The following is a 24,609-nucleotide window of genomic DNA, read 5'->3' as shown; positions in this document are numbered from 1 at the left end:
CCAAGCTAGCTAGCTACCGCTGGCGTTAGCTGGTAACTTAAGGGAAAGTTTACTGATTTTCTGTTCTGTCTACATGCAAATGAATGTCTCCATTACCCGAAGGTCTGTGTTTATCTGCCGGTAAAACTCCCGTTGGATGTTGCGCTTCAGAAGGGTTGAAAATCGGCAACTTTCCCTCTTTAGCGTTTAGCAACACTGGCTCTAGCTGTTTGCTGCTTCCTGTTTTGGTGCTGGAGGGAGTGCACCCATTGGTTGTTGATAATGTTATGTAATATAATACAATACACATTATATCAATCACGTTTGATTTTGTCTTAACGTCAAGATGAGAAAAAGACCAAACGATTGGGAGTGCGCCTCAACTCTAAGAAGACTCTTATGATGAAACAAAACAATGTTCTCTGTCAGACGCGACCTGTCTGCGGTGCTCAACACGTCCTCCAAACCACCCGACGATACAGGTTGTTTAGCATTTCATAAATTAGCACCCCTAGCGGCGACAGGAGTGTTTGAGTGCTTTACAAAATGCATGGCCACATTGTTGATGACCTTTGTTGAATAGCTGAATAGCTAGCCAGTGATAGTCACTATAGTAACAGCATGAGAAGATGCGCTCCATTGTAGTCAGCGCTCGGTTCAGTGTGTCATTTGCAAAACGACAGTAATATATAACGCTACATACATACATCGTAAAATCCCTTTTGTCCCGGAGGTGTCCCGGGGAAGATTTCTGTTCGACCCAAACACATCTTCTACATTTGCCGGGATGATGTGTAGGGGTAGGCTCACATGTGTTACCTGGTAATTTCTTCTGATTGTTCACGGCAATTTAGCAACACAAACATCATGACATTAGCTTTGTCAAACATAATATTTCTGAAGAAATGGGACTGTTTGGCCATTTGAAAATGTTGTGCCAGAGGACATTTTGTTTGAATGTTTATGATGACCCATTTTATTTATTTCTGCATCAACGGAGGATTGGAGCAGCTCTCCATGATTTCTTCTGCGTTACACAACTCTACTAGGTCAACACAGGTGTGTGTGTGTGTGTGTGTGTGTGTGTGTGTGTGTGTGTGTGTGTGTGTGTGTGTGTGTGTGTGTGTGTGTGTGCGCGCGCACCCTCTGGCTCTGTAGTGAGTCAGGTGAAGACAAGCCTTGCTCAGGAGTCCTTGGGCAGTGGTAAGGGGCACAGGAGTGCAAAGGCTCTGGTTACGAAAACATATGACTGGTACAAGGATCAGGGCCTTATTGTATTTGGCAGAGAATATGCAGATGATGCATGCATGCTTGTCCAAATTCATTCAAATCTTTAAAAAAAATGTAAACTCCATTGACGTGACCATCTCGGGCCTTTTTGGAGCCCTAAAGGTTGCATTATTCTGTGTCAACGTTATTTGTACATACAGTACATTCACTCAGTAGCTTTCTAGAGTAGCAGTGTAGTGCCATTCAATGCATTATATATGAATTGTATAAAATGGTACACAACACAAGACTTGTGTTGATCTGGATATAACATTAATATTACTTTTAGTTGCCTATTTTTTTCATGTAAGGTTGAAATTAAATGTTAATACTGACTGTTAGTGCAGGACAAGTAATGAATCATGGCAACAGAATTATTTTTATTCCTATTTTTAGCCAATGCTGTGGCTGCTTGTCTAAATCTAAACCCAGTCAAAATGTTTTTTGTTTGTTTGTTTTTAAATCAGGTGAGTGAATACAGTGTCTGAATGGTCTGTTGGAACATATTGAGTGACTATGTCATACAGCCATAGTTTGGAAGTGGTAACTATTTCTATATCTGTATCTATTTGCTGAGGAGAGTGATAACTGTATTGTATATGTCAGAGTGGAATAAACACTGTTTGAGTGAAGCATTACAATGTAGCATTTGGAGTTAATCGCTGTATTACAGTTACAGGGTGTTTGATGAAAGCTCAAACATAAATAATTTAAAAAAAAGGACAACCTCAAAATCAAAATACAAATATACAGTTACATTACGTTAATTGTAAAATTAAAATTGACCACATTGCTGAAAATGAAATTGTCTTAGATATTAGTCAACTAAATCTAAACTATAACTGAAGATTAATAATTATTTAAAGGGATAGTTTGGATATTTTGAAGTTTTGAATGAGCTACTTCTCCATAGTCAGTGTGTTAGCTACAGTAGATGGCGGTCGGCACGCCTCCAGTTTGGAGAAGCAGACTGGAGTACCGACATGAAAGCTAAGCAATGTCTTGCTGTTGACGTGGGGCAGCATCTACATTTATTTAAGACACCTGAAAAAGGCCAACCTAAAAAAAATCAATATCCGATTAAGTGTACACTATATTTAGAATATTTCCATCGCCCTTTCCTATAATTCATTATTTTCCTATAATTCAATATTAAAAAATATTGGACAAAATGACACGGCGAGGTTATCATTTAGCCTGTTTGGTCCAACTAACAGTAAAACACATTAAGCTATTGAATTTACTGTCATACATGACAAAGAAAATAAATGGACTGAATTGATCCATTGTCAGAATAGCAGGCGATCCATTTTCTGTTGATCGAACTGAAGGAAAACGACATTCATCACCAAAAATGTGACGTATTGAGAAAGTAACTCAACATCCACCATATAATGACAGTGGAGGCATTACAGCTGAAACCACTGTCATTATATTTTCCACCAAAACAATGGACCTTTTTCACAGCAGACATGTTGACTTGTCATAGTAGGAAAAGCACTGCTGAAATTGATAATCTTAAAGCAACACGCCGACTTATTGGGACTTTAGCTTATTCACCGTATCCCCCAGAGTTTGATAAGTCCATACATACCCTTCTCATCTCCGTGCGTGCTGTAACTCTGTCTGACGCCCCCCACCGCTAGCCTCGCTTAGCACAGATCCTGGAGGTAACCTACTCCAACTAGCCTACTGCTCCCAATAAGCGACAATATAACGCCAACATTTTCCAATTTACATGTTGTGATTTGTATAGTCACAGCGTGTATCAATTCCATCAAGTGTCCCAGTAAGCTATTTCAGTGAGTCAGCATGCCCAATACCAGGGCCTCTCCTAAGTGGAATGCAGCCATCATTAATGGTTTTGACTATGACATGTCAACATGTCTGCCGTGAAAAAGGTCTGTTGGTTGGTAGTTCGAAAATGCACTTTTCAGTGTTAAATGATGTAGGACAAGAATGTATTACAATAAGAAGAAATGTTTAACTGGGTGTTTTAGCACATCAGCATAGTCTCAACAATGTTGAGTATATCATATCATAATACTTCAACAAATATCTGAATTATGTAACAAAACAAAACATAGAAGAGAAACTGGAAGAGAAAATGGTTCCCAAAATTATTTGTTTTCCGTTTCATGCCATTGCATTAAATATTTTACTTGTCAGCACTGACAGTTGAAGTTGAAGCTGTGGAAAAAGCCTTTGCAAAGGGAAGTCATCTGGTCAAAGAAAGAGGTGTGCACAATCAAGTGTGCTTGCATGGGGGAGGATTAACTCCTAACATTCATCTAATAATAACAGTGGCCTCAGCAGTCCCAATTTATATGTAATATTTTTGATCCCCATATGGGCATTGTACTGTATACGACCATGAAACAGGACAAACAGTCCTGTGTAATATTCATCCCTGAGGTATAACACAATCTGCCCCAGTGTCTTTGCCCGAACATTGAGTGAGATTGCTTTAAACTGTAAGCTACTCTTTTCATGGAAAAAAAGATCTAAAATTAATCAGCGGGCTTGTTGTCCCCTCTTAAGGCCACAATAAGAAGGTTTTGGTGCATGAGGAGGGAAACATAAGAGGCTTTGGGGGCCGCTTTTATTAGAAGGATCTGACATCTACCTGCCCTCTCAAATGGCAGGCAATTTTGACACTTCTGGCACGCAAAGCAGCAGTACAAAAATAACCACGTCTCCTGGGCTGTGGGCCTACTCTAATTCAATGCTGTTTACCTTAAAGGACACTGCGAAAAACATGGTAAATGAAATGCCTCTTCACAACAAACCACAGACCAATTTAGTTGGCCAGCTTGAATATACGCATGGGATGATTTCTCTCTCTTCATCTTTCCATTTTCCTGTTGTCATTTTCCACACGTATCATGTCCGAGACGGCTTGATGGACTCAATGTGTCGGAACGGCTTGTTCTCACATCCGTATCACTGCAGGACTCCCCGCAGTACAGCAGCGGCCTGTCAGCGCCAAGACTCCGGGCCAGTTCTCACTGTGATGGTCAGTTGGAGATTCTTTTTTATTTGGACACAGTTATCGTTTCCCATTTCCCCACTTGATTGGAGCTTAAAAGCCAAAGCAGCTCAGATCGTGCCGACATAAATCTCCGGGCCCATTAATCCGCCCTGGTGTCGTCTCTCGCACAGAACTGCCCAATCATGTCTGGATTATTAAATGAATGATATTCCAAGGCAGACACTGCAGATTTGATGTTGAAATAGGTTGGGGTGCTTTGTGCGCTAGCTGGTTGATTATTCTCATATGTGTAGGATATGAAGGAATTGCCTCAGACAGTTAAGAGCATGTGAGGTCTCTGTCACATTAACTCAAACGGCCCATTCTTTTTTTTTTATATTCTGCTTCACGTCCTCTAACAATGTTGGCAGCCTTTATTTCTGAGGATGAATGACTGTGAGTAACATGATGTTCTATGACCAAAATAATGTGGAAGAACCAACCCTTGAAATGACATTTTAATTTCAAACATATTTGAATTAACCACAGGATAACATTATCAAAAAGTGAAATCCACATTGGCACATTGTCACACTCTCCCTGTCAATCTCCAGTTTGTAACTGCCCGACTATTAATGTCCGATGAAATAAGAAAAATGCTGTTTGTGTGGCCGGGTTAGCTCAGTGGGTAGAGCAGGCGCACAAGTATAAAGGTGAGTGCCTCGATGCAGGAAGTCCAGGGTTCAAGTCTGACCTGTGACGAGTTCCTGCATGTCTTCACCCTCTCTCTTCCCCTTTTGTATCAAGCTGTCCTCTCCGTTAAAAGGGGAAATGCCCCCCAAAAAATGCTATTCGTGTTATAATGTGGTGTTCCAAGCAATTTGGTACACGCAGCCAGTGTACATCTGTGTGCAGTGTACATGCAAGTGTTATCAGGCGTGTGTACTCCAAAGATCCTTCGATAAGGAAGAACCTCAACTCTGCAACACTACTGTGCAATCACTAGTGGATTTTTGTTTCAATAACTCCAACAGAGTGATACGTCGTCTCTCTCGCATCACGTCAACTTCAGGAATCCCATTCTCCCAGTTCATCTCTGGGAAATGATATCAATAATTGTACATGACTCTCATAATAATAATAAAAACAATAACAAAGCCATTCACTTGAGTTGTGTGCATGTTCATCTTCTCTTCTACCTCACACAGAAAACATGTGTCCTTATTCTGAGTGTGCCTTAATGTCCTAGACAACCCGTTGTTCAATCTTTAAAGCGCCCATATTATGCTCATTTTCAGGTTCATAATTGTATTTTAAGGTTGTACCAGAATGGGTTTACATGGTTTAATTTTCAAAAAACACCATATTTTTGTTGTACTGCACAGCTCTCTCTCACTGCTCCAGCTCCTCTTTTCACCTGGTTTCTGTTTTAGCTACAGAGTGAGCCCTCTTTTCAGCTTCTTCTTCTGTACTATCTTTGATTGCACTCGCACATGCTCAGTAGTTCAGATGTAGATCATGTCAGCTAGCTAACTCTAGAGACAGTAAAAGAAAGCCTGTTTCTCCAACTTTGGTCAGTTACAAGGCAGGATTAGCTGGGAGACTTCTAAATGAGGGCTCACATGTAAGTAGTTCTTTTGTAGATTATGGTGAACTTGTGTGTGTTGTAGCAGTGCTTTGCTATTGAGAACGACGTAGCATGCTAGCGTTAGCATTAGCGTTAGCATGCTAACGCTACGAGCTAACGGTTGTGTTTAGCCAGCTCATTTCGGACAGTCCGAGCTGATTTTGAACAGCTCACCAGGAGACTGAAGGCAGGACACATTCAGAAACCGTATCTCACTCAAAACACCATGGATGAATTTTTTTCAAAGTTTGTATGTGTGTGGAAGCACCAGAGACACAAAATAACACCCCAAATCCCAGAAAAAGTGTTATTTTCATAATATGGGCACTTTAAGTCAAGGCTGAAGACTTTTTCTGTTTGATGCGGCCTTCTTTTAAGTAACTGTTCATTTCTTACACTGTCCTGTAACTTTTATTCTTGTATTTCATATCTGTCTTATTCTATTTTCTGTGTTTATATTTTTAATAGTTTTAAAACAGTAGTGGAAGACGTATTCAGATCCTTTACTTCAATAAAAGTACTAATACCACACTTTAAAAATACTCTGTTACAAGTCCTGTACTGAAAATGTTACCTAAGTAAAAGTATGTTAGTATCATCAAGAAAATGTACTTCAAGTATTAAAAGTAAAAGTACTCAGTGCAGTAAAACCCTCCCACTTTAGAAAGTGTAAATGATCCAAACAGTTGTGTGTTTAAGGGTCTAATCATTTCAGCTGGACTTGTAGGCCGTTATATTGTTGGCTAGTTTCATTTATAATAAAACATCAGATTTTATGTGTTTTGTGCGCAGAAATCGTAATGTGTAAAGTAACTAGTAACTAAAGCTGTCAGATGAATGGAGTAAAAGGTACAATATTTCTCTCTGAAATGTAGCGCAGTAGAAGTAGAAAGTGGCGTAGTAAATGTAATTAGTCCACCACTGTGTTCTTGTATTTCATATCTGTTTTAATTTATTTTCTGTTTATATAATTTGAATTGTTCATTGTTTTTAACTGCACTTTAATGTGTCATGTGAAGCACTTTGAATTGCCTTCTAGCTGAAATGTGCTATAGAAACAAAGATGCCTTGCCTTCCCCAGAAACGCATCCTTCTGATATCATTATCCAGCACAATAATAGTTTTGGATTGTCTACTGGTTAACCATACCTTGTATATGAACAGTCTAATTGCATAATAATTCAAAAAGTTTAGACCAACAACTACATCTGAATAAACCTTTTGTTGCATTGAGCATTAGTATCACCAGGGAGAAAGTCAAATTTCACTAACCTCATTTCCCCCCACTCTGATCTTAAATCTGTTGTTTCTGTATTCTTCTTAGAAGGATTTGTCCCCCCCTCCTTCAGTAACATAATTAAAAGATCTTCTGTCTTCTTTTAATTTGGGACTATATTATATCTTCTATTAATCCTCCCGTCTTTAGTCTCAGCTTCCATCTTGGCCTCATGGCCTCTTGATTTGATATTTCGGTCATTGCTGATTTGATCTCGGGCAATTCTTTCAATCTCCTTCTCCACCATAATATCACCTCTTAAGATGACTGATGCTATAATCCACAGCATTAATCTCCGCCTCTGTTTCTTAAGAAAATGTTGCTGTGGGGGAGAGGGTGGGGTGGGGGGGAGAGGCCACGGATTAACAAATATGTATTTTTTGCAGTCTGCTGACACAACATCCATGTTAGGGTTGGGCATTGTTTTGATTTTAACAATTCTGATTCTTCCTTTCGATTCCGGTTCTCATTGATTCTCGATTCAGATTCTTTGAGGGAGAGTTGAAACAGGCTTTTTCAACGTAGTAAAATCACACTAGATTGTTGCTTACTGTGCTCCATGGCTGCAACACAACAAGCGCCTGGAAGTACGGATGGCACTACGGAAACCAAAACTTGCGCGTGTTATATTTGGAACCGATGATCGGATTCAAAACCAAACTTTCCAAACGATTCCAATAGAAAAAACGATTCCATTTGAATCGTAATTTTTGAAACGATTGCAAGTTGGAACCGGTTCTCGATGCCCAATCCTAATCCTTGTCCAGTCGAAGTGGTTCGCTCTTTGGGCAAAATAGTACAAGTAACAATAATAGCAAATGTTGAAACTAAATGTATTACTTATTATAGCCTTTCTATAACAAATTCAAAGATTTTTGAACAAATCACCAGTACAGTTTTAATGGTAGTGCACCAGACACTGGCTACGTTTATATGCACACCAATATTTCACTATTATTCCGAATGTGACAATATTCTGAATTTGATACAAGTCATAAACAGTCGTAAACAGCATATTCCGGTAGGATATTCAGAATAAGGCCTTTTTCCGATTACAGCATTTTCCGATTAAGATAAGGTTTAAGAAGCCTTATTTACATGTATACAGCGCATTCAGAATATGCGTCTCAATCAAGGTTTTTACTGCAGTTTACAGCCTCTTGCCTGTTTACGGCTTATGGTCAGCTCTGTGCGTTGCTATGGTTACTGTACACAAACCAACCAGCCAACAGTTTGCAAAGCTGCAGACTCGATAAGAAGGAGAAACACACCTACTTTGAAACATTATCAAAGACTTGGATATCAACAAGTTTTTGGATATGAGCAAACATCGCTCTGCCAACCTTTTCAAGAAGCTAGTTGAAGGAATGAAAGAGGGACGCTGTGTTCGCACGGTCCAACAAGTCCTCCACCTTTTGAAAGCTTTGAAAAAAATCGGATTTTGCACGGCTGCGTGTTAACGGGAATATTCAAAAACCGGAATATTATGTACCAATCCAGTCTCACAGCAGTTCGTGAAATGGTCATGTAATTTGATTTGTGTACATAAACATTTTTTATCTAGTTTTTTTCGTGATGGTCAGCACGTTTTTTAAACTAATGTATTTCAATGGGAAGCATCTTTCGTGATCACAGCACGATTCTCAATGAGAAGATGATGTAGCATTAAGACAGACTACGGTAGCGAGTAGTGGGAAAGCCCGAAAATACGCGTAGGGAGATTGGTTGGGGTGGTGGATGGGTCAAACAACACAGGACTTGCACCCAGGAGACCGGGAATCATGTCCCGCGTGTCACGTTTCCTAAACCCAACCCAACTTTCTTCTTTTACTAAACCCAACCGTGCCGTTGTTGTACCGCGGCCCGTTCTTCTTTTCCTAAACCAGTCGTCCCGTTCTTCTTTTCCTAAACCCAACCCGTCCCGCTGTAATACAGCTATGCAATTGATGGTATTATAAAAAACGTACTGACCATCACAAAAAAAAACATGCTGACCATCACGAAATCATACACAAATCAAATAGATTACAGATAGATTTACTGATGCAGAAATGGAGAATATGTGTGCGGCACATGCTTCACCCGCTGAGCAGCAACTAATTATGGAAAGTTATGAGGAGGTGAAGCATATAATATGCAGAAAAGGGAAATACGGCTGTTGTTATCAAACGGAGAGAAAAAACCCGACTGACAATAGCGGACCGACTGAATGCGTATGGATTTAAAAAATCGACTTACTAGTCACAGGCCTCTCCAGGAACCATCACCTTATCATGGTGGAGAGGTTTGTGTGTCCCTATGAACCTGAGGGCTGTGTTGTCTGGAGCTTTGTGCTCCTGGTAGGGTATCCCAAGGCAAAGTGGTCTCAGGTGAGGGGCCAGACGAAGAATGGTTCAAAAACCCTATGACACAACGAGGTAGAGATAGAGAGACCCTGCCCAGAGGAAGCCCGGGGCCCCTGTCTGGAGCCAGGTCCAGATGGAGGGCTCGTCAGTGAGCGTCTGGTGGCTGGGTTTGCCACGGAGCCCGGCCAGGCACAGCCCGAAAAAGCTATGTGGCACCTATTTCTCCAGCCCATGGGCCCACCACCTGTGGGAGGAACCGCTGGGGTCGGGTGCACTGCCACACGGGGGGCCTCGACGGACCAGACCCGAGCGGCAGACGCTGGCTCTGGGGACGTGGAATGTCACCTCTCTGTGGGGGAAGTAGCCGGAACTGGTGCGGGAGGTGGAGCGCTACCGGTTAGATCTGGTGGGGCTTACCTCTACGCACAGTCTTGGTTCTGGAACCATACTCCTGGATAGGGGTTGGACTCTTTTCTTCTCCGGAGTTGCCCAGGGTGTGTGGCGCCGGGCGGATGCGGGGATACTCACAAGTCCCCAGCTGAGCGCCGCTACGTTGGAGTTTACCCCGGTGGACGAGAGGGTCGCCTCCCTACGCCTGCGGGTTGTGGGGGAGAAAACTCTGACTGTTGTTTGTGCATATGCACCAAACAAGAGTTCGGAGTATTCGGCCTTCTTGGAGACCTTGAGTGGAGTCCTGCATGGGGCTCCAGTGGGGTACTCCATTGTTCTGCTGGGGGACTTCAACGCGCACGTGGGCAATGATGGAGATACATGGAGAGGCGTAATTGGGAGGAACGGCCTCCCTGATCTAAACCAGAGTGGTTGTTTGTTTGTAGGATCCTGGAGGGAGCCTGGGAGTATGCCCATCCGTTCTACGTGTGTTTCATGGATTTGGAGAAGGTGTATGCCCGGGTCCCCCGGGAGATACTGTGTCCAATCTCTGTACGACCAAAGCGAGAGCTGTGTCCGGGTTCTCGGCAGTAAGTCGGACTCGTTTCAGGTGAGGGTTGGCCTCCGCCAGGGCTGCGCTTTGTCACCAATCCTGTTTGTAATATTTATGGACAGGATATCAAGGCGTAGTCGGGGTGGGGAGGGGTTGCAGTTCGATGGGCTGGGGATCTCATCGCTGCTCTTTGCAGATGATGTGGTCCTGATGGCATCATCGGCCTGTGACCTTCAACACTCACTGGATCAGTTCGCTGCCGAGTGTGAAGCGGCTGGGTGAGGATCAGCACCTCTAAATCTGAAGCCATGGTTCTCAGCAGGAAACCGATGGAGTGCCTACTCCAGGTAGGGAATGAGTCCATACCCCAAGTGAAGGAGTTCAAATACCTTGGGGTCTTGTTCGCGAGTGAGGGGACAATGGAGATTGGTCGGAGAATCGGCGCAGCGGGTGCGGTATTACATTCAATTTATCGCACCGTTGTGACGAAAAGAGAGCTGAGCCAGAAGGCAAAGCTCTTGATCTACCAGTCGGTTTTCGTTCCTACCCTCACCTATGGTCATGAAGGCTGGGTCATGACCGAAAGAACGAGATCCAGGGTACAAGCGGCCGAAATGGGTTTCCTCAGGAGAGTGGCTGGCGTCTCCTTAGAGATAGGGTGAGAAGCTCAGTCATCCGTGAGGAGCTCGGAGTAGAGCCGCTGCTCCTTTGCGTTGAAAGGAGCCAGTTGAGGTGGTTCGGGCATCTGGTAAGGATGCCCCCTGGGCGCCTCCCTAGGGAGGTGTTCCAGACACATCCAGCTGGGAGGAGGCCTCGGGGAAGACCCAGGACTAGGTGGCAAGGCAAGGCAAGGCAAGGCAAGGCAAGGCAAGGCAAGGCAAGGCAGCTTTATTTGTATAGCACATTTCAGCAACAGGGCAATTCAAAGTGCTTTAGATAAAACATTAAAGAGCAGTTAGAAAACAATTTTAAACAATTTTAAAACATTAATAAACAAATTAAAACAAGAATAAAATTGATAGTGCAGTATAAGAATAAAAGTTACAGTGCAGTATAAGAAATTAAAGTTAATAAAATAGATTATTTAAGGAAAAGCAACATCAAAAAGATAGGTCTTTAGCTTAGGTGGAGGGATTATATCTCCAACCTGGACTGGGAACGCCTCGGGATCCCCAGTCAGAGCTGATTAATGTGGCTCGGGAAAGTGAAGTTTGGGGTCCCCTGCTGGAGCTGCTCCCCCCGCGACCCGACACCGGATAAGCGGACGAAGATGGATGGATGGATGGATACTTACTAGTCACTCCACATTTTTACAAAGTTGTACATTCTTAATTGCTTTAATATGCTTGTTTTATGTGTTGGTTTTATTGCTGTATCGGTTTTTATGTGCTAAATATGCTGGTTTTACTGTAAAGTGTCTTTTAGCCTACCGTGTAAAGCACTATATAAATTAAATATTATTATTAGTATTATTTTTTAGCCTACTTTGCCATAAAAGTGAGCAGAGGGAATTAATGTTCCTCGGGAAATTTACCCTAAGGACTAGGCTTAATTTCAAACCCTTATTCATAATGCGAGAATATGTTTTACAACCATATGCACAAATCTCTATGAGCTATGTCTAATTCTAAATATCTTTCTACAATTAATGATCATATAGAACAAAAATGACATGGCAAAAACTAGAAAAATAAGTAAGTGACTACAATACACACTGTAAGCATATCTGTAAAACAATGTAGTCTATTATTCATGTTTTTTTAGCTGCAAAGAATAAATCGCCATGGTTACTTGGCTGGGTTTAATTCAACCTGCTTTTGTGCAACCAAGTCAAAGCAAAATTCATCCAGGATAACTTGAATATCCCGGCTTAATCCCTTATCCTGGTTTGGTGCAACAGGCCCCTGGACATTTTGGAAATGGTACTTTGGACCTCCAAACTTCGACTTGTAATTGATTGACATAGTTGTACTTTCTTTTACATCCTGCTTGTCCTGATTTGTCCATCAAACTGTTTTTCCAATTCAGAAAGTTTTAGTGTTGTTTTTTTAGTTTTTCTTGTTTTTCTGTTTCCCTTCTATGTCTTTGTAACTGACTCAATGTCATTGTAAATGAGTGCTGCCCACCAGTGATCTCTCGGGTGTAAATAAAGGTTGAATGAATGAATGAATTCAGTCAGTCAGTCAGTCAGTCAGTCAATTGACATCAACAACAAGGAACAAGGGCACACCTTCTTTCCACGTTTGCCATTCACCTTTATTTCAATGTTCTGGGCTTGGTGGGCTCTTCTAGAAGACAGAAGCACGATGAACCCGCCGCTAACTTCATACATGGAGCGAAAAACAACTAAGGGAGTGTATACTGGGGACATGCAGTACTTGCACACAGGGCGACACACAGCTCTAGGAATACAGTATAGAAAACAGCAAACAGAGGGAAAGTACAGGCAGTCCCATCATTCCATAATATAAAAATGTGGATTAGCCCTATCATACATCCTGGTAAGAAGAACAGGGTCCATACAAGAACAGATGGCAAATCCACAACTTTGACTAAAATAGAGCATTTGTTTTAAAATTGAAACATGGATAAGGTTGAAAACAGGTATATCGGTGTGATAAAAACTCAAACTATATGTGTATTGCTAACTTATCTATTAAGCAGAATAAAGAGAGGGACATGTCAAAGGTGTTAGGAAATCAAAGTACCACCGTTTGAAGGAGTGAGACCACAAGCAGTTAGTGTTTCCTTCAACAGCAAGATACAGCTTGTGTTGGCACGGATACATTTATGTGCAGGCAGTATGACACCGATTCTTCAATGAGTAACACAGTTTCACCTTGTGCGTAAAGGGTACATGCAGCTTTCTCACTCTGAAACTGAAGAACTTGTGACATTCACAGAAGTGGTAGTAGAGTGAAATGTATAGCTGGAGGCCATATGGGATTCTATTGAAGCCATCCATCAGACGGTACTGAGACAGAACCCCCCCCACCCCCTTTGATTTAAAAGCATCTCCGTCAAGTTCACTGCACAAACACGGACCATTTCCCATTCATATTTTACACAATTTTTTTTAACTTTCTGATAAATGTGTCTGTGCACTTGGGAGCATGTTTTGCAAATACATACCACACAGAGTTAATTCTTTGTTTCATACATTTTCCACTGCAGGAGGTTGGAGTCAATGTTAAAAGAAGATTTGAAATTTTTTTTTGCCTTCTTACCCAAAATCAGAGCAGAAAGACAGCTGTTTCCAGAGACGTACCCAACTCTGGAATGCCTGATCATGTTGGCTGAGTCCTGCAGCGGCGCGGGTTCAAATCCAACCTGCTGCCCTTTGCTGTGTGTCATCCCCCATCTCTCTCCCCCTTTCATGTCTATCCTCTGTCACTGTCTAAATAAAGGGAACCCCCCCCCCCAAAAAATAATCTTAAAAAATAAATATATATACAGTATATATCTGATCATTCATCATCCCAAACGACAGTTCTTTCCAGTGTTGCTGTTACTTGCTGGAAAACTGTAACATTCCCAAACAGTGGATTGTAATCACACAGGATTCATTCTATAATGAACTCTATTTTTAAAGTTACCAACTTCATAATCATGCCATTCGAAATGACTTAAAACTCAGGCCTCTTATCTGTCGAACATCTCAACTTCAGCTGGGTTTAAATTACAGAGGTTCAGTGATATGAAATGCTTTGCCATTAGATTTTCCAAAGGTTAAAGGTTTGCTTTTGTCTTTGTTATCTCTATGGGATGTCTTTGTTAACCCATGTAACTCCTGATATTGTTTTACCTTTCAGAATTTATTCTGTTGATTTGATACTGTGTGTAATTTGAGTTTTTTTTCTCTTTTCTTTTTTCAGTATTTTAGTTTCTTCCTATTTTAATTGGATTTTGCATTGGAGAGTGCCCAGATTAAGCCCCATCTATGTTTTTTTTTGCATCCCTCCATCAAATCATTTATTGATTATGTGTATATTAATCTGTAGTATTTGTACATGTGTAAACCAATAAACAAAAATAAACTAAACTAAACAGTAGGCTCTTCAAGCTCTGGAAGCTCAAACTTTCTTATTTGGGTTTGCCTAGTCTATATCCTTGACGTTAGACTTCCAGGATGCACGTATTTTCCGTTTCCTTATGCTTTCTTTGTGTTAGAATTTTAAATTTGGTGGATTTATGAGGACTATTATTGACTGCTCCTCAGATCTCTGCATGGTAAATCCAGACAGCTAGCTAGACTATCTGTCCAATCTGAGTTTTCTCTCGCACGGCTATTTTGCAGCGGCTTTGTGCGGAGTTTAGCGCTGCCCATGACGATTCTGATTGGTTTATAGAAATGTCATTAAACCAGAGCACTTTTTCCTCCCATCCCCGAATGCTGTGTGGAGTAGCCAGACCTTCCTACAGCACGCTTTGGAGGAGGGTCTGGCAAAGCGAAACTAGGGTTTGCCATACCGACGACAACTGAGCTTGGTAAACCTGACTAGCATGACTGAGCCAGCAGACAACTACTGACAAACTGCCAAAATTCCGCACGTATTCAATATAATTCAATTGAATGCTTTTAAATGATGCTCCACACAAGCAAAAACCTAGACCCTTTAACATCGTATTAAGCTAATTCGGAGAGGTGAGATGAGTTGGCTGAATGATATTCTTAGTTTTTGTCCCTTTTTTACTAAAACTACTCACTTTGTTTACCAAACAACTTAATTGTTGACAACGCCTTGGATACCGTTTGCTGTCTGACGAAACCCTTCAGCATCACATCATATCACAGCACATCATTTTAAAGTTCTCATATTATGCTCATTTTCAGGGTCAAATTTGTATTTAGCGGTTATATCAGAATAGGTTTACATGGTTTCATTTTCAAAAAACACCATATTTTGGTTGTACTGCACATTTCTGCAGCTCCTCTTTTCACCCTGTGTGTTGAGCTCTCTGTTTTAGCTCGGTTTTAGAGTGAGACATCTCACTTCTATTCCATCTTTGTTGGGAGTCGCACATGCTCAGTACCTAGGTAAGGACTACTAGCTAATCAGTTGCAGAGAATGAGGGCGTGCCACACTAGCAGCTAGGACAGCAATTATAACGTGTTAAAAAGTGACGCACGTTTGTCTCTGAAGTAAAGGCTGGACTACAATAGAGCTGTTTGGAGCAGTTTGTGAACAGTGTTTTCTGGGGTGGACTTTGGGCTTTTTCACTTTGTAAACCTATTACATGCACAAAAAAGATATATAACACAGTAAATGAAAGGGAAAAAGCCAAAAAGCATTATATGAGCACTTTAAACATTTAGTTTGGTCGACACATGATGCAAACCCATTACCAAAACAAAGTAATATGAGAGCATATTCACACCTTTTACAACAATGCAACAATGCAACTGCACATGTTTTTTTTTAGCATACAGACAAATGTGTAGCCTTGGTTATAAACTTGAGAACAAAACAGTCAACCATATTGCTTGAGAACATTCAGGGCTAATTTGGGAAATATTTTATGAATGTTTTGTTTCAACTCTGTTGTTTTGGACCTTAAACCAACAAGTAACTATCAGTGCCATTTGGATCAATCACAATATGACTTCAACAGTGAAAAGTTCAATATGCATATTGGCAGACACCTGAAAAAAAAAAAAAGACACCTGTATCTATTTCACTATTTCACTTGGAACCACAGTATAGAGGCCTGGATCAGTTGAGTGTTTCATAAGTTCTTCTCTAGCAGAACAGCGTAAAGTAAAGAGACTGCTCCATGTACTTTTTAGTCTTAGCGACAAGCAACAGAAAAGCTCCCGTACAAAGACCGTGGACATTTTGGGTTGCACAAAATGAAGGTACAAGAAAATGTTCTGAAAGAACTTCATATACTGTAGATGCAATCACCTGCCTGTCTTTCTCATTTTATTTGTGAGGCAGCTTTGCTTCGCTTGGCGTTCACGGTCACATCTGCGCTTGTCTCACACTGACTGTCACATTTTAGCCTCTTTTGGATATTCTGGAAACTCATTTGCCCACATTTGAGTTTTAAGGAATAAAACCTAGATGAGCCCACTTGGGGAATTTCTAAATGATTAGCATTGATAGGACAGCCTCGCGCATTGCAAGTGTTTATAGACACAAAATGCATTTTCTTCTTGTATTGTATTCAGACAGAAATGTGGAACTATTACAGGAATGGTAAAAAACTGAAACAGCAAGGAATGGAGGGGATAAGTTGGACGTTCGGCCAGTCTGTAGGCATGTCTGCCTGGGTTCTCAGGCAGTATACCACTCCCCCCTCTGAAAAGCTTTGACTTTGTAGTAGTTTTCAGGCCCATGATCTAGTTGTCGTCTTCATCACTGTCCTTCATGGTAACGCCTTGCATCCCTCCTTCCCTCACCGAGGCAGTGGCTTCTTCCAAGGTTAGCCGGTTTCTCACCGTCTCATACATCTTGCTGTTCAACGTGGAGTCCAGCACCCCTTGAAGGCGGAAGTCACGGTACTTTTTCTATCACAAACAAAACAATCAGAGGGTTCAAGGTTCACCAGTGGTATAATGAAACTAGTAAGTACATCTACTCAATTAGATGCACTTCACAAATGTTGAGGTACTTCTACTTTACTTGAGTCTTTTCTTTTCATGCCATTTTCTACTTCTACTCTGCTACCTTTCAGAGATAAATATTGTACTTTTTACTCCACTACATTCATCTGACAGCTTTAGTTACTAGTTGTACTAGTATTTTTTTTTTACAATGGGCTATTAGTACTTTACTTAAGTAAAGCATCTGAATACTTCTTCCACCATTGAATTTCACTGTATCAGTCTCAAAAGGGAGTGCCCATGTCATCTGAGCTGCCTGATCTCTAGTCTATATCCACAATGTTCCACTTCCAGCATTGCTCTTGTGCCGCCAGAAATTCTGCCGAATGTCGGGCAAGTGAAAACAAAAAATCTACTTGCCCAAAGACAATTACTAGCCCCCTCGAAAAGGACATTTGAAAATGTTTTTTAAAAAACATCACAAAGAAACAAAATGTCAAACTTCGAAAAACAATTATAAAAAGTATAAAAACACCAAAAAACAAAAATTTAATTAAGCATTAAAAGTGTAATTTTTTTCCGATAACGTCAAAAGCGCCAAGCACCAACTAAATTCTTGATTGGCCAACAGCACATTAAAATCAGATCATTTAACAAGTATTCTCCAATGTTCTTTTGAAAATGATAACATCATTTATGATACGATGATGCCCGAACGGGGAAGTGGGTTGTTATATTTACTTGCCCAACGTGGCGTTTTACCTGCCCCGGGCCATCGGGCAACCCTTATTGTTGAACCCTGGACGGTCACAAACAGAGGAGTAGTGTCCTACGGGTGCAGCTCCTACTCAGACACTTCACAAAACATTTTGAGTCCTGACCCTAACCTCAGTCACGTACACTAGGCTTCCAATATTTTTTGTATGTATGTAGCCTGTGTGCATTCATGTCCCATTAATGCTTGTTACTAACTTATCTCTGGACAGCTTATTCCCCGGAGTGAATTAGGGGGGCACCTAAATCATGGTTGCAGCTGCCGCCGTGGTCCTGCTCAGCACCCAGCTACGCCCTACTATGCCCTGCTACGTCCTACTATGCCCTGCTATGCCATACTACGCCCTACTATGCCCTGCTACGCCCTGAACTGCTACAACTACTATTTCTAGTCATAGTTCCATTATCTTATATTGTTACTATAATTGCAACTGTTCATCATACCCCCAACCAGCACCAGCCACCAAGAGCCTGGGTCCGTCCGAGGTTTCTGCCTAAAACGAAGTTTTTCCTCGCCACTGTTGCACCAAATGCATGCTCTTGGAGGAATTGTTGGGTATTTGTAAATTATAGAGTGTGGTCTAGATCTACTCTATGTGTAAAGTCTCTTGAGATAACCTTTGTTATATTTTGATAATATGAATACATTTGAATTAATTGGATGTGTAAGGAAAAAGGTCATCTTTGTTTCAAAAAAGAAATGACTGGTCACAAAAACGTGAAAGACCCTAATGTTTGAACATGATGCAACAGGGCCGGTTGTAAGAGTGACAGTGACTTTAAATCAATGTTGCAACCTGTACAAACTGTATTTCATAAAACCACTGAAATACATTATTTCAGTTGTTGATATAGCAAATTGGCTATTCCTTTGTAAATGTTTTTGGATATATCAGGAAAATCGCAATAAACTGTTTTGTTGAATCACTGCCACTCACTGTTAAAAGCCTCCACTCTACCAAACTTAAAAAAGTGTAACTGACAAAAACACCACACTGAGTGTGAATAGAGGAGACATATCCATTTTTACAATAATAAATGTCAAATGATGTTGGAAGCAGCAGTAAAATGTTATAATGTACCAGAGTTATAAAAGAGTCTCTTAACTTGATAACTGTCATTGATTCTTGAGAACATTCCCATAACAATACATGTTGCTTGCATTGATATACGTGGTTTAGAAATGTGAAAGGCAGCTGTTCTCACCTTGACAATCCTGATGAGGATCTTCAGCTGATAAAGGTGGAGCTGCAGGTCCATACGGTCAGTCAGCCATGTTCCTAGCAGGTTCATTGTGCTGGTGTACCATTGCTGTAGACACACAAGCACACAGTACATATCATCTACTGATGGTCTTGTTGAGCTTGTTAACTTTATAACACCCTCATCAGAAAAGATGTGACATTGCAATACTCAAAACAATGAATCCATCAACAAATTCTCACTTCCATTGCGTCAAAAAGCAACATTTGGTCAGGTGCCTTTGGCGTTTGTTATTGACGCAAAAAGTCTCCTTAAGGGTCTAGCCCTTTGGCATAATTTTTCACCGTGCTTGGTGGGGACTCTTGGCGACACTTTTTGACACTCTGGGTCAGGACGTACGTTTAACTGACACGCGGGACAAGAACGGGCAACACATTCTCACTCTCATCACGTCGAATACGGATGCTAGGTCATGTGCCTTTGGCGTTTGTTTTTGTAGCTAAAGGTCTCCTTTACCGTCATATTTAAATATCTTGGTCAGGGCTCTTGGCGTCTGTGTTGGGAGGAGACGCTGAAGGGTGATTTTTGCGTTGGTATCTGACGCTGAGAGCCACTGACCAAGCGTCAGTATTTGACGCGCTGGGAGTGAGAACGGGTTTGAATCCATTGACTTTGCTCATGTGGTATTTGGCAGAAACAGCGGGTGATGTCGTCCTGGCAGTGTATCATGATGACAGAGTTTCCTTGTGGATTTTTGAAGGAGAGGCCTGAGGGACAAGGCTGACAAACAAATCCTCAACAGAGCCGCGTCTCTAATCTGAAGATGTTCATGTCGTGTCTCCATTAGAAAATTACACATAGCACAGAGCGGGCACTTCTCTATAGCAGACGGGTGGTTCTGCTGCAGATCAGCCGTGCCCACACAGTCGTGCCTGGGAAGTTTAATAATGTGGGGCCCCATCAGATAGTCCCGTAGGCTTCGGATTTATTTAAGTCTGGAGCATGGGCACCGGGAAGATGCAGCAGCCAATGAGGCACCAGTTAATGGGGATCCTAATAAAGGGTAAGGCTTCTGATGCTCTTGATGCAAAGCAGCATGTTCTGCCAAGGGCACTTGTCAAAGTCCATGACACAAATCTTTTAGGTGTCAGTTTGGCAGAATGTTCCAAGCTGTGGTCTTTCTCTGTTTAATGATGAATACATTTATTCTTACCATCCTTTCAGCTAGTAAACTTAGACCGAGCAATGCATGGTAGGGATTTACAAATTAAGTGATAAATGATGATAGTTATTTCTGTAAGCACTTCAAACACTTACTATGGAGGTTGTTAGAAAGCCTGGTACTGTAGTGATTGCCGTATAATAAGTAATCATTTTTAATAACTAACTAGGTAAGGAAAACTATTTTTTACTAGGCCAAACAGATGAAAGGGATGTGTGTTTTATTGATTACAAGTGACAATTACAAGAAGTAAACATTTACTTTACATTTACATGTCATCTGTTTGTATTTTTTATATATTCAGCACTGCAGTACTGTATCTGTACTCTTTTTCAGCAGGATATGAACATGTTTGTCCTGTAAAAAACTAAACAAAAAGATTTTATTTAAACCCACTTCACAACATCTCCGACGGATAGCTGACTTCAAACACTATGGCAACAACAAGTGTGTTCCAGCCACGTGCATCACTTTTAAGTGTCCCCTGGAAACAGTATCCGTCGGCGTGTGTCTGCGCTACTTGCAGCGTGTTTCGGCGGCAGTAGCTCAGTCCATGGGGAGTGGGCTTGGGAACCGGAGGATTGCCAGTTTAAGTCCCCGTACGGACCGAGTACGGAACGCGGACTGGTAGCTAGAGAGGTGCCAGTTCACCTGCTGGGCACTGCCGAGGTGCCTTTTAGCAAAGCTCGAACCCCCAATGGCAGCCCCTTCGCTCTGGCATCTCTCGTGTATCGATGTGTATCGGTCCAGTTTGTATTTCGGGCCTAAGTGTGTACTCTGTATAATGGTGGAAAACTTTAATTTTGCCTCAGGGATGAATAAAGTATGTCTTCTTCCATCTCTTGTGTTTTCTCTATTACATGCGGGTTTCCGTATTTGGTTGGGTTTCCTGTATTTGCAGCTATGTCTTGTTAAATTGGTGAAGATGTCTATATGCGTGCGTTTTCTTACTTTGCAGAGCGTTGACTCTGTTGACGAGTTTTTGCTTTGCGACGCAATGGACACAATTCATTGAGCTCTCATGAAGTACTGGGGTACCACAGCAAGCCCTAGCCCTGTTACTGCCATTTATACAGGTGTTACAAGCTTCAACCTTGAAACTCTCCCACTGCTTTATTTAGACCAGCCTTCTCTGAACAGGGAGCTCTGCGAGGCAGCCATGCAGAAACACAGCCAAAAGGCTGCAGATGTTTCTCTGTGGGCCCTGACTGTTGCCAGTCTAATTGATGGATAATGATGAGCGGGGCTGATACTAATAGAAGCCGACTGACTTTCAACAGTCAGGGTCACAGCAGAATGGATGGAGGGGGGGGGTAGAATAATGGGAAAAGAAATGAAAGAAAAGGCTTTGTTTAAGAGGGCTGATATGCCAAGGGGCCATTTATAAGTTGTACAAGACAGATTTTATTCTTGAAAGTAAACAATCATATCAAATCTCATCATAGTGATTGAATATGAGCTCTATTGTACCTCATATTTGACAAAGTAGAAAGTCAAAGGTGTATTCTGCTCATTGCTAAATATTAGCTCAACAGTTGTTCAACCACAGTATTCATGTTTATTGACAACAGTAACAGAGTTGTAGATGTGAAGAAATATTCAAGAAAGAAAAACACAGAATGACTAGAGACCATCTTGTGATGGGATCATACCAGCTGATGATGCGCATTGCCAGCTTTATCTCCACAGCGCTGCGGAGGAAGGTCTGTTTTCACCACGGACGCATTTTGGGATAGGAAAAAAAAAATGCTCTGGGCTGTTTACATTTCTTTAAACCAATCACAATTGTCTTGGGCGGCGCTAAGCTCCGGACGCAGCGACAGTGGCTCTGCAAAATAGTCTCAGGAAGGAACTTGTTTTGGTGGAACTTTTGCACCATACAAAAGAAAACGCCACATATAATCTTAAATGAAGTTAACTGTTCACACAACACAGTAACGTGAGCTATTTAAATTAGCTGGATACATGGTTAAACCTTACCAGTGTATCACCGTGTGTACTTCTTCCACAGCAATCCCACCAATCGGCCCCAAAATGTCCCAGTTAGAGAGGGAATGACGTAAAAATATTCTTTGTAAATCTTTAAAATCATTCCCTGAAAGAACCAAGCAGGCCTGCGTTGTTGCACTATCCAAAATTTCCAAAATAAGCACCCTCAGCTTGTGTCGGATACTCAGACACATTTATGTAAGAAGCCATAGAAACACAAAGACATGACTATGTTTGCTTTTGTGCAAATGTGTTGCATTTTCAGAGTTAGTGTGGAAATAGAGACACAATAGCAGCTAAAGTAACATCAGATTGAGAGTTTTTGCAGAGCTATAGACAAACTTTCGTAATATATCTTTGGCATCTTACTTAACCAGAGGATTAAATTGCCAATCGGCACCAACAATGATCATCACAGTGCAAAAAAATAGCTGGATTATTTTGTCCAAATTAGAATTTCCAGACCAAAGACAAACAACCAAAACCAGCTAAGTGGGACACCAACATCAGGCCGAGTGAGGCCGCAAGCAGAGGAAGAGAGCAGGTCTCCGTGTAGGTGAGGCTCCGTCAGTGGAACATGGCTGAGAAGAGAAGATGGCAGAGCCGGGGTGAATCAGTGAGGCGACCTGGTGCCAACAGCTTCCTATCTGTCGCTGTGTGCCTGTGAAGGCTTCGGCGTGGCAGCAGGCCTGTGATCTCGCCCCGAGCACAACCCCCTGCCGAGAGGCCAGGCCTGGAGTGACTGATCCGCTGACTGGCTGCTCTCCCTCTTTCTTTCCATCATCCACTCCTCCCTCGCTTCTCCTTAAGACTTTGCACCGCGCCACACAGCTCCCATCTGCAGACATTCTTACAGCAGCCATTTTGTGTCCTGTTCGGCTTCACTCCTCTTCATTTTATATAAAAAAAAGAGGCTTTGACAGCTTTGTCACAAGTCTTCTTGCTGCCATGACTGGCATTTTGGAGGTCTGTCAGGGACATCTTGTGTACACATAATGCCTGTGATTTTCATCAACTTTAAGATCTTTTTAATGCCAGTTTGAATGCAATACCAGCTGATCCATCAGAAGGTATTTGCATGACTAGTTTACATTTTAACCAGGAGTATAGGACACCGACTGCTGGCTCTGCATTAAAGACATAAAACGTTAGCTGTGTTTACAACAACTTCCCTTATACCAGTCCAAGGATAGGATAGTGTCTCATGTGCTATGGATGTGTTTTGAGTATAAAATATAAAATTGACTTTTTTATTGTTTCACCATCCTTAAAAAGACATATGGAGTGAACTACATGATATAGGCTACTGCTGAGTAAGGTTATGTCCCCACCCCCCCACACACACACAGTTAAAAACAATATTGTTAAAAAATGTAGTAATTTAAAAACGTTTGTTGCATGGTTAAATGGACTGTTTTTATATAGCGCTTTTCTAGTCTTAACGACTACTCAAAGCGCTTTAACATAGTACAGGAACCATTCACCATTCACACACATTCATACACTGTGGCCGAGGCTGCCGTACAAGGTGCCACCTGCTCATCAGATAAACACTCACACACATTTACACTCCGATGGCGCAGCATCGGGGGCAACTTAGGGTTCAGTGTCTTGCCCAAGGACACTTCGGCATGGAACTGCAGGGCCAGGGATCGAACCACCAACCTTCCGATTGGCAGGCGACCTCTCTACGAGAGAAAAATAGGCTATACAATCTATTTCTTAACTGCTAGTTAACTTGTTAGTGCTAACTTTGCACAATTCTCTTCTAGCACCATTCTTGCTGGGAAAGTGTCTGCATGTGTTAACGACAATGCACACAACATCGTGGCTGTTCTACTGGTACATTAAGTCAGCAGTCCGCAGACGTTAAAACACATGCGTGTAAGCGTGTCCGAGCCTCCCAGACGGATGAACTGGAACTCAGTTTCCTGCTTGTCCTGGGTCGTCCAGTTAAACGCACCTTCCAGCCAATCATGAAACATTCAGCCGCAAGCATTTTCCAGCTGCCATGGAATATAACCTTAAAATTCATCAGACATCCATGATGAAATGGTCCTTAAAAGCCCAGAAATTGATCACATCAATGAAATTTTTTGCAAGACCACAGTCTCTGATAATCGACGGTGATTATCCAATCCATGAATACGAGGCTGATACTTGTGGAGAGCATTATTCTCAAGATGTCTTGGAAAGAGTCATCTTCTTAGGAAAGTAATCATAGAGATGCTTCCATGCAGATGGTCTATGTGCTTGACATTGCATGCACAATCAGGTACACAGCTGTTCATTTTCCCAGCTGTTTCAACTGGCCTTGCGTTGGTGATTACAGCTTATAAAATGGATCAGCCCTACTCTGAATCCTAAGGATGCCCTGAAGTCTCCCTGCAGCGTCCCTGTATAAAGTTGCAAAGGAGGGGCTGCTGGCTCCAGAATTGTTTTGCAGCTAAATATGTCTTCTCCT

General features: G+C 41.7%; 1 protein-coding gene across 4 annotated transcripts in view; it reads right to left on the bottom strand.

Annotated features, from left to right (window-relative positions):
- Positions 1-15,700: 15,700 nt before the first annotated feature.
- cadpsa (Ca2+-dependent activator protein for secretion a) overlaps positions 15,701-24,609 on the bottom strand; it is a 244,851-nt gene continuing 235,942 nt past the window's right edge. For all 4 annotated transcript variants that reach the window (XM_039796735.1, XM_039796736.1, XM_039796738.1 and 1 more), the window contains 2 exons: positions 18,938-19,042; positions 15,701-16,921 (listed from right to left, as the gene is read on the bottom strand). In XM_039796735.1, the coding sequence (XP_039652669.1) occupies positions 16,754-16,921; positions 18,938-19,042 (273 nt within the window). In that variant the 3' untranslated portion in view covers positions 15,701-16,753. The remainder of the gene's footprint in view (positions 16,922-18,937; positions 19,043-24,609) is intronic.

This window comes from Perca fluviatilis, chromosome 4 (assembly GCF_010015445.1).
Source record: "Perca fluviatilis chromosome 4, GENO_Pfluv_1.0, whole genome shotgun sequence".
Lineage (NCBI taxonomy): Eukaryota > Metazoa > Chordata > Actinopteri > Perciformes > Percidae > Perca > Perca fluviatilis.
This window is presented reverse-complemented; position numbering and strand designations above follow the sequence as displayed.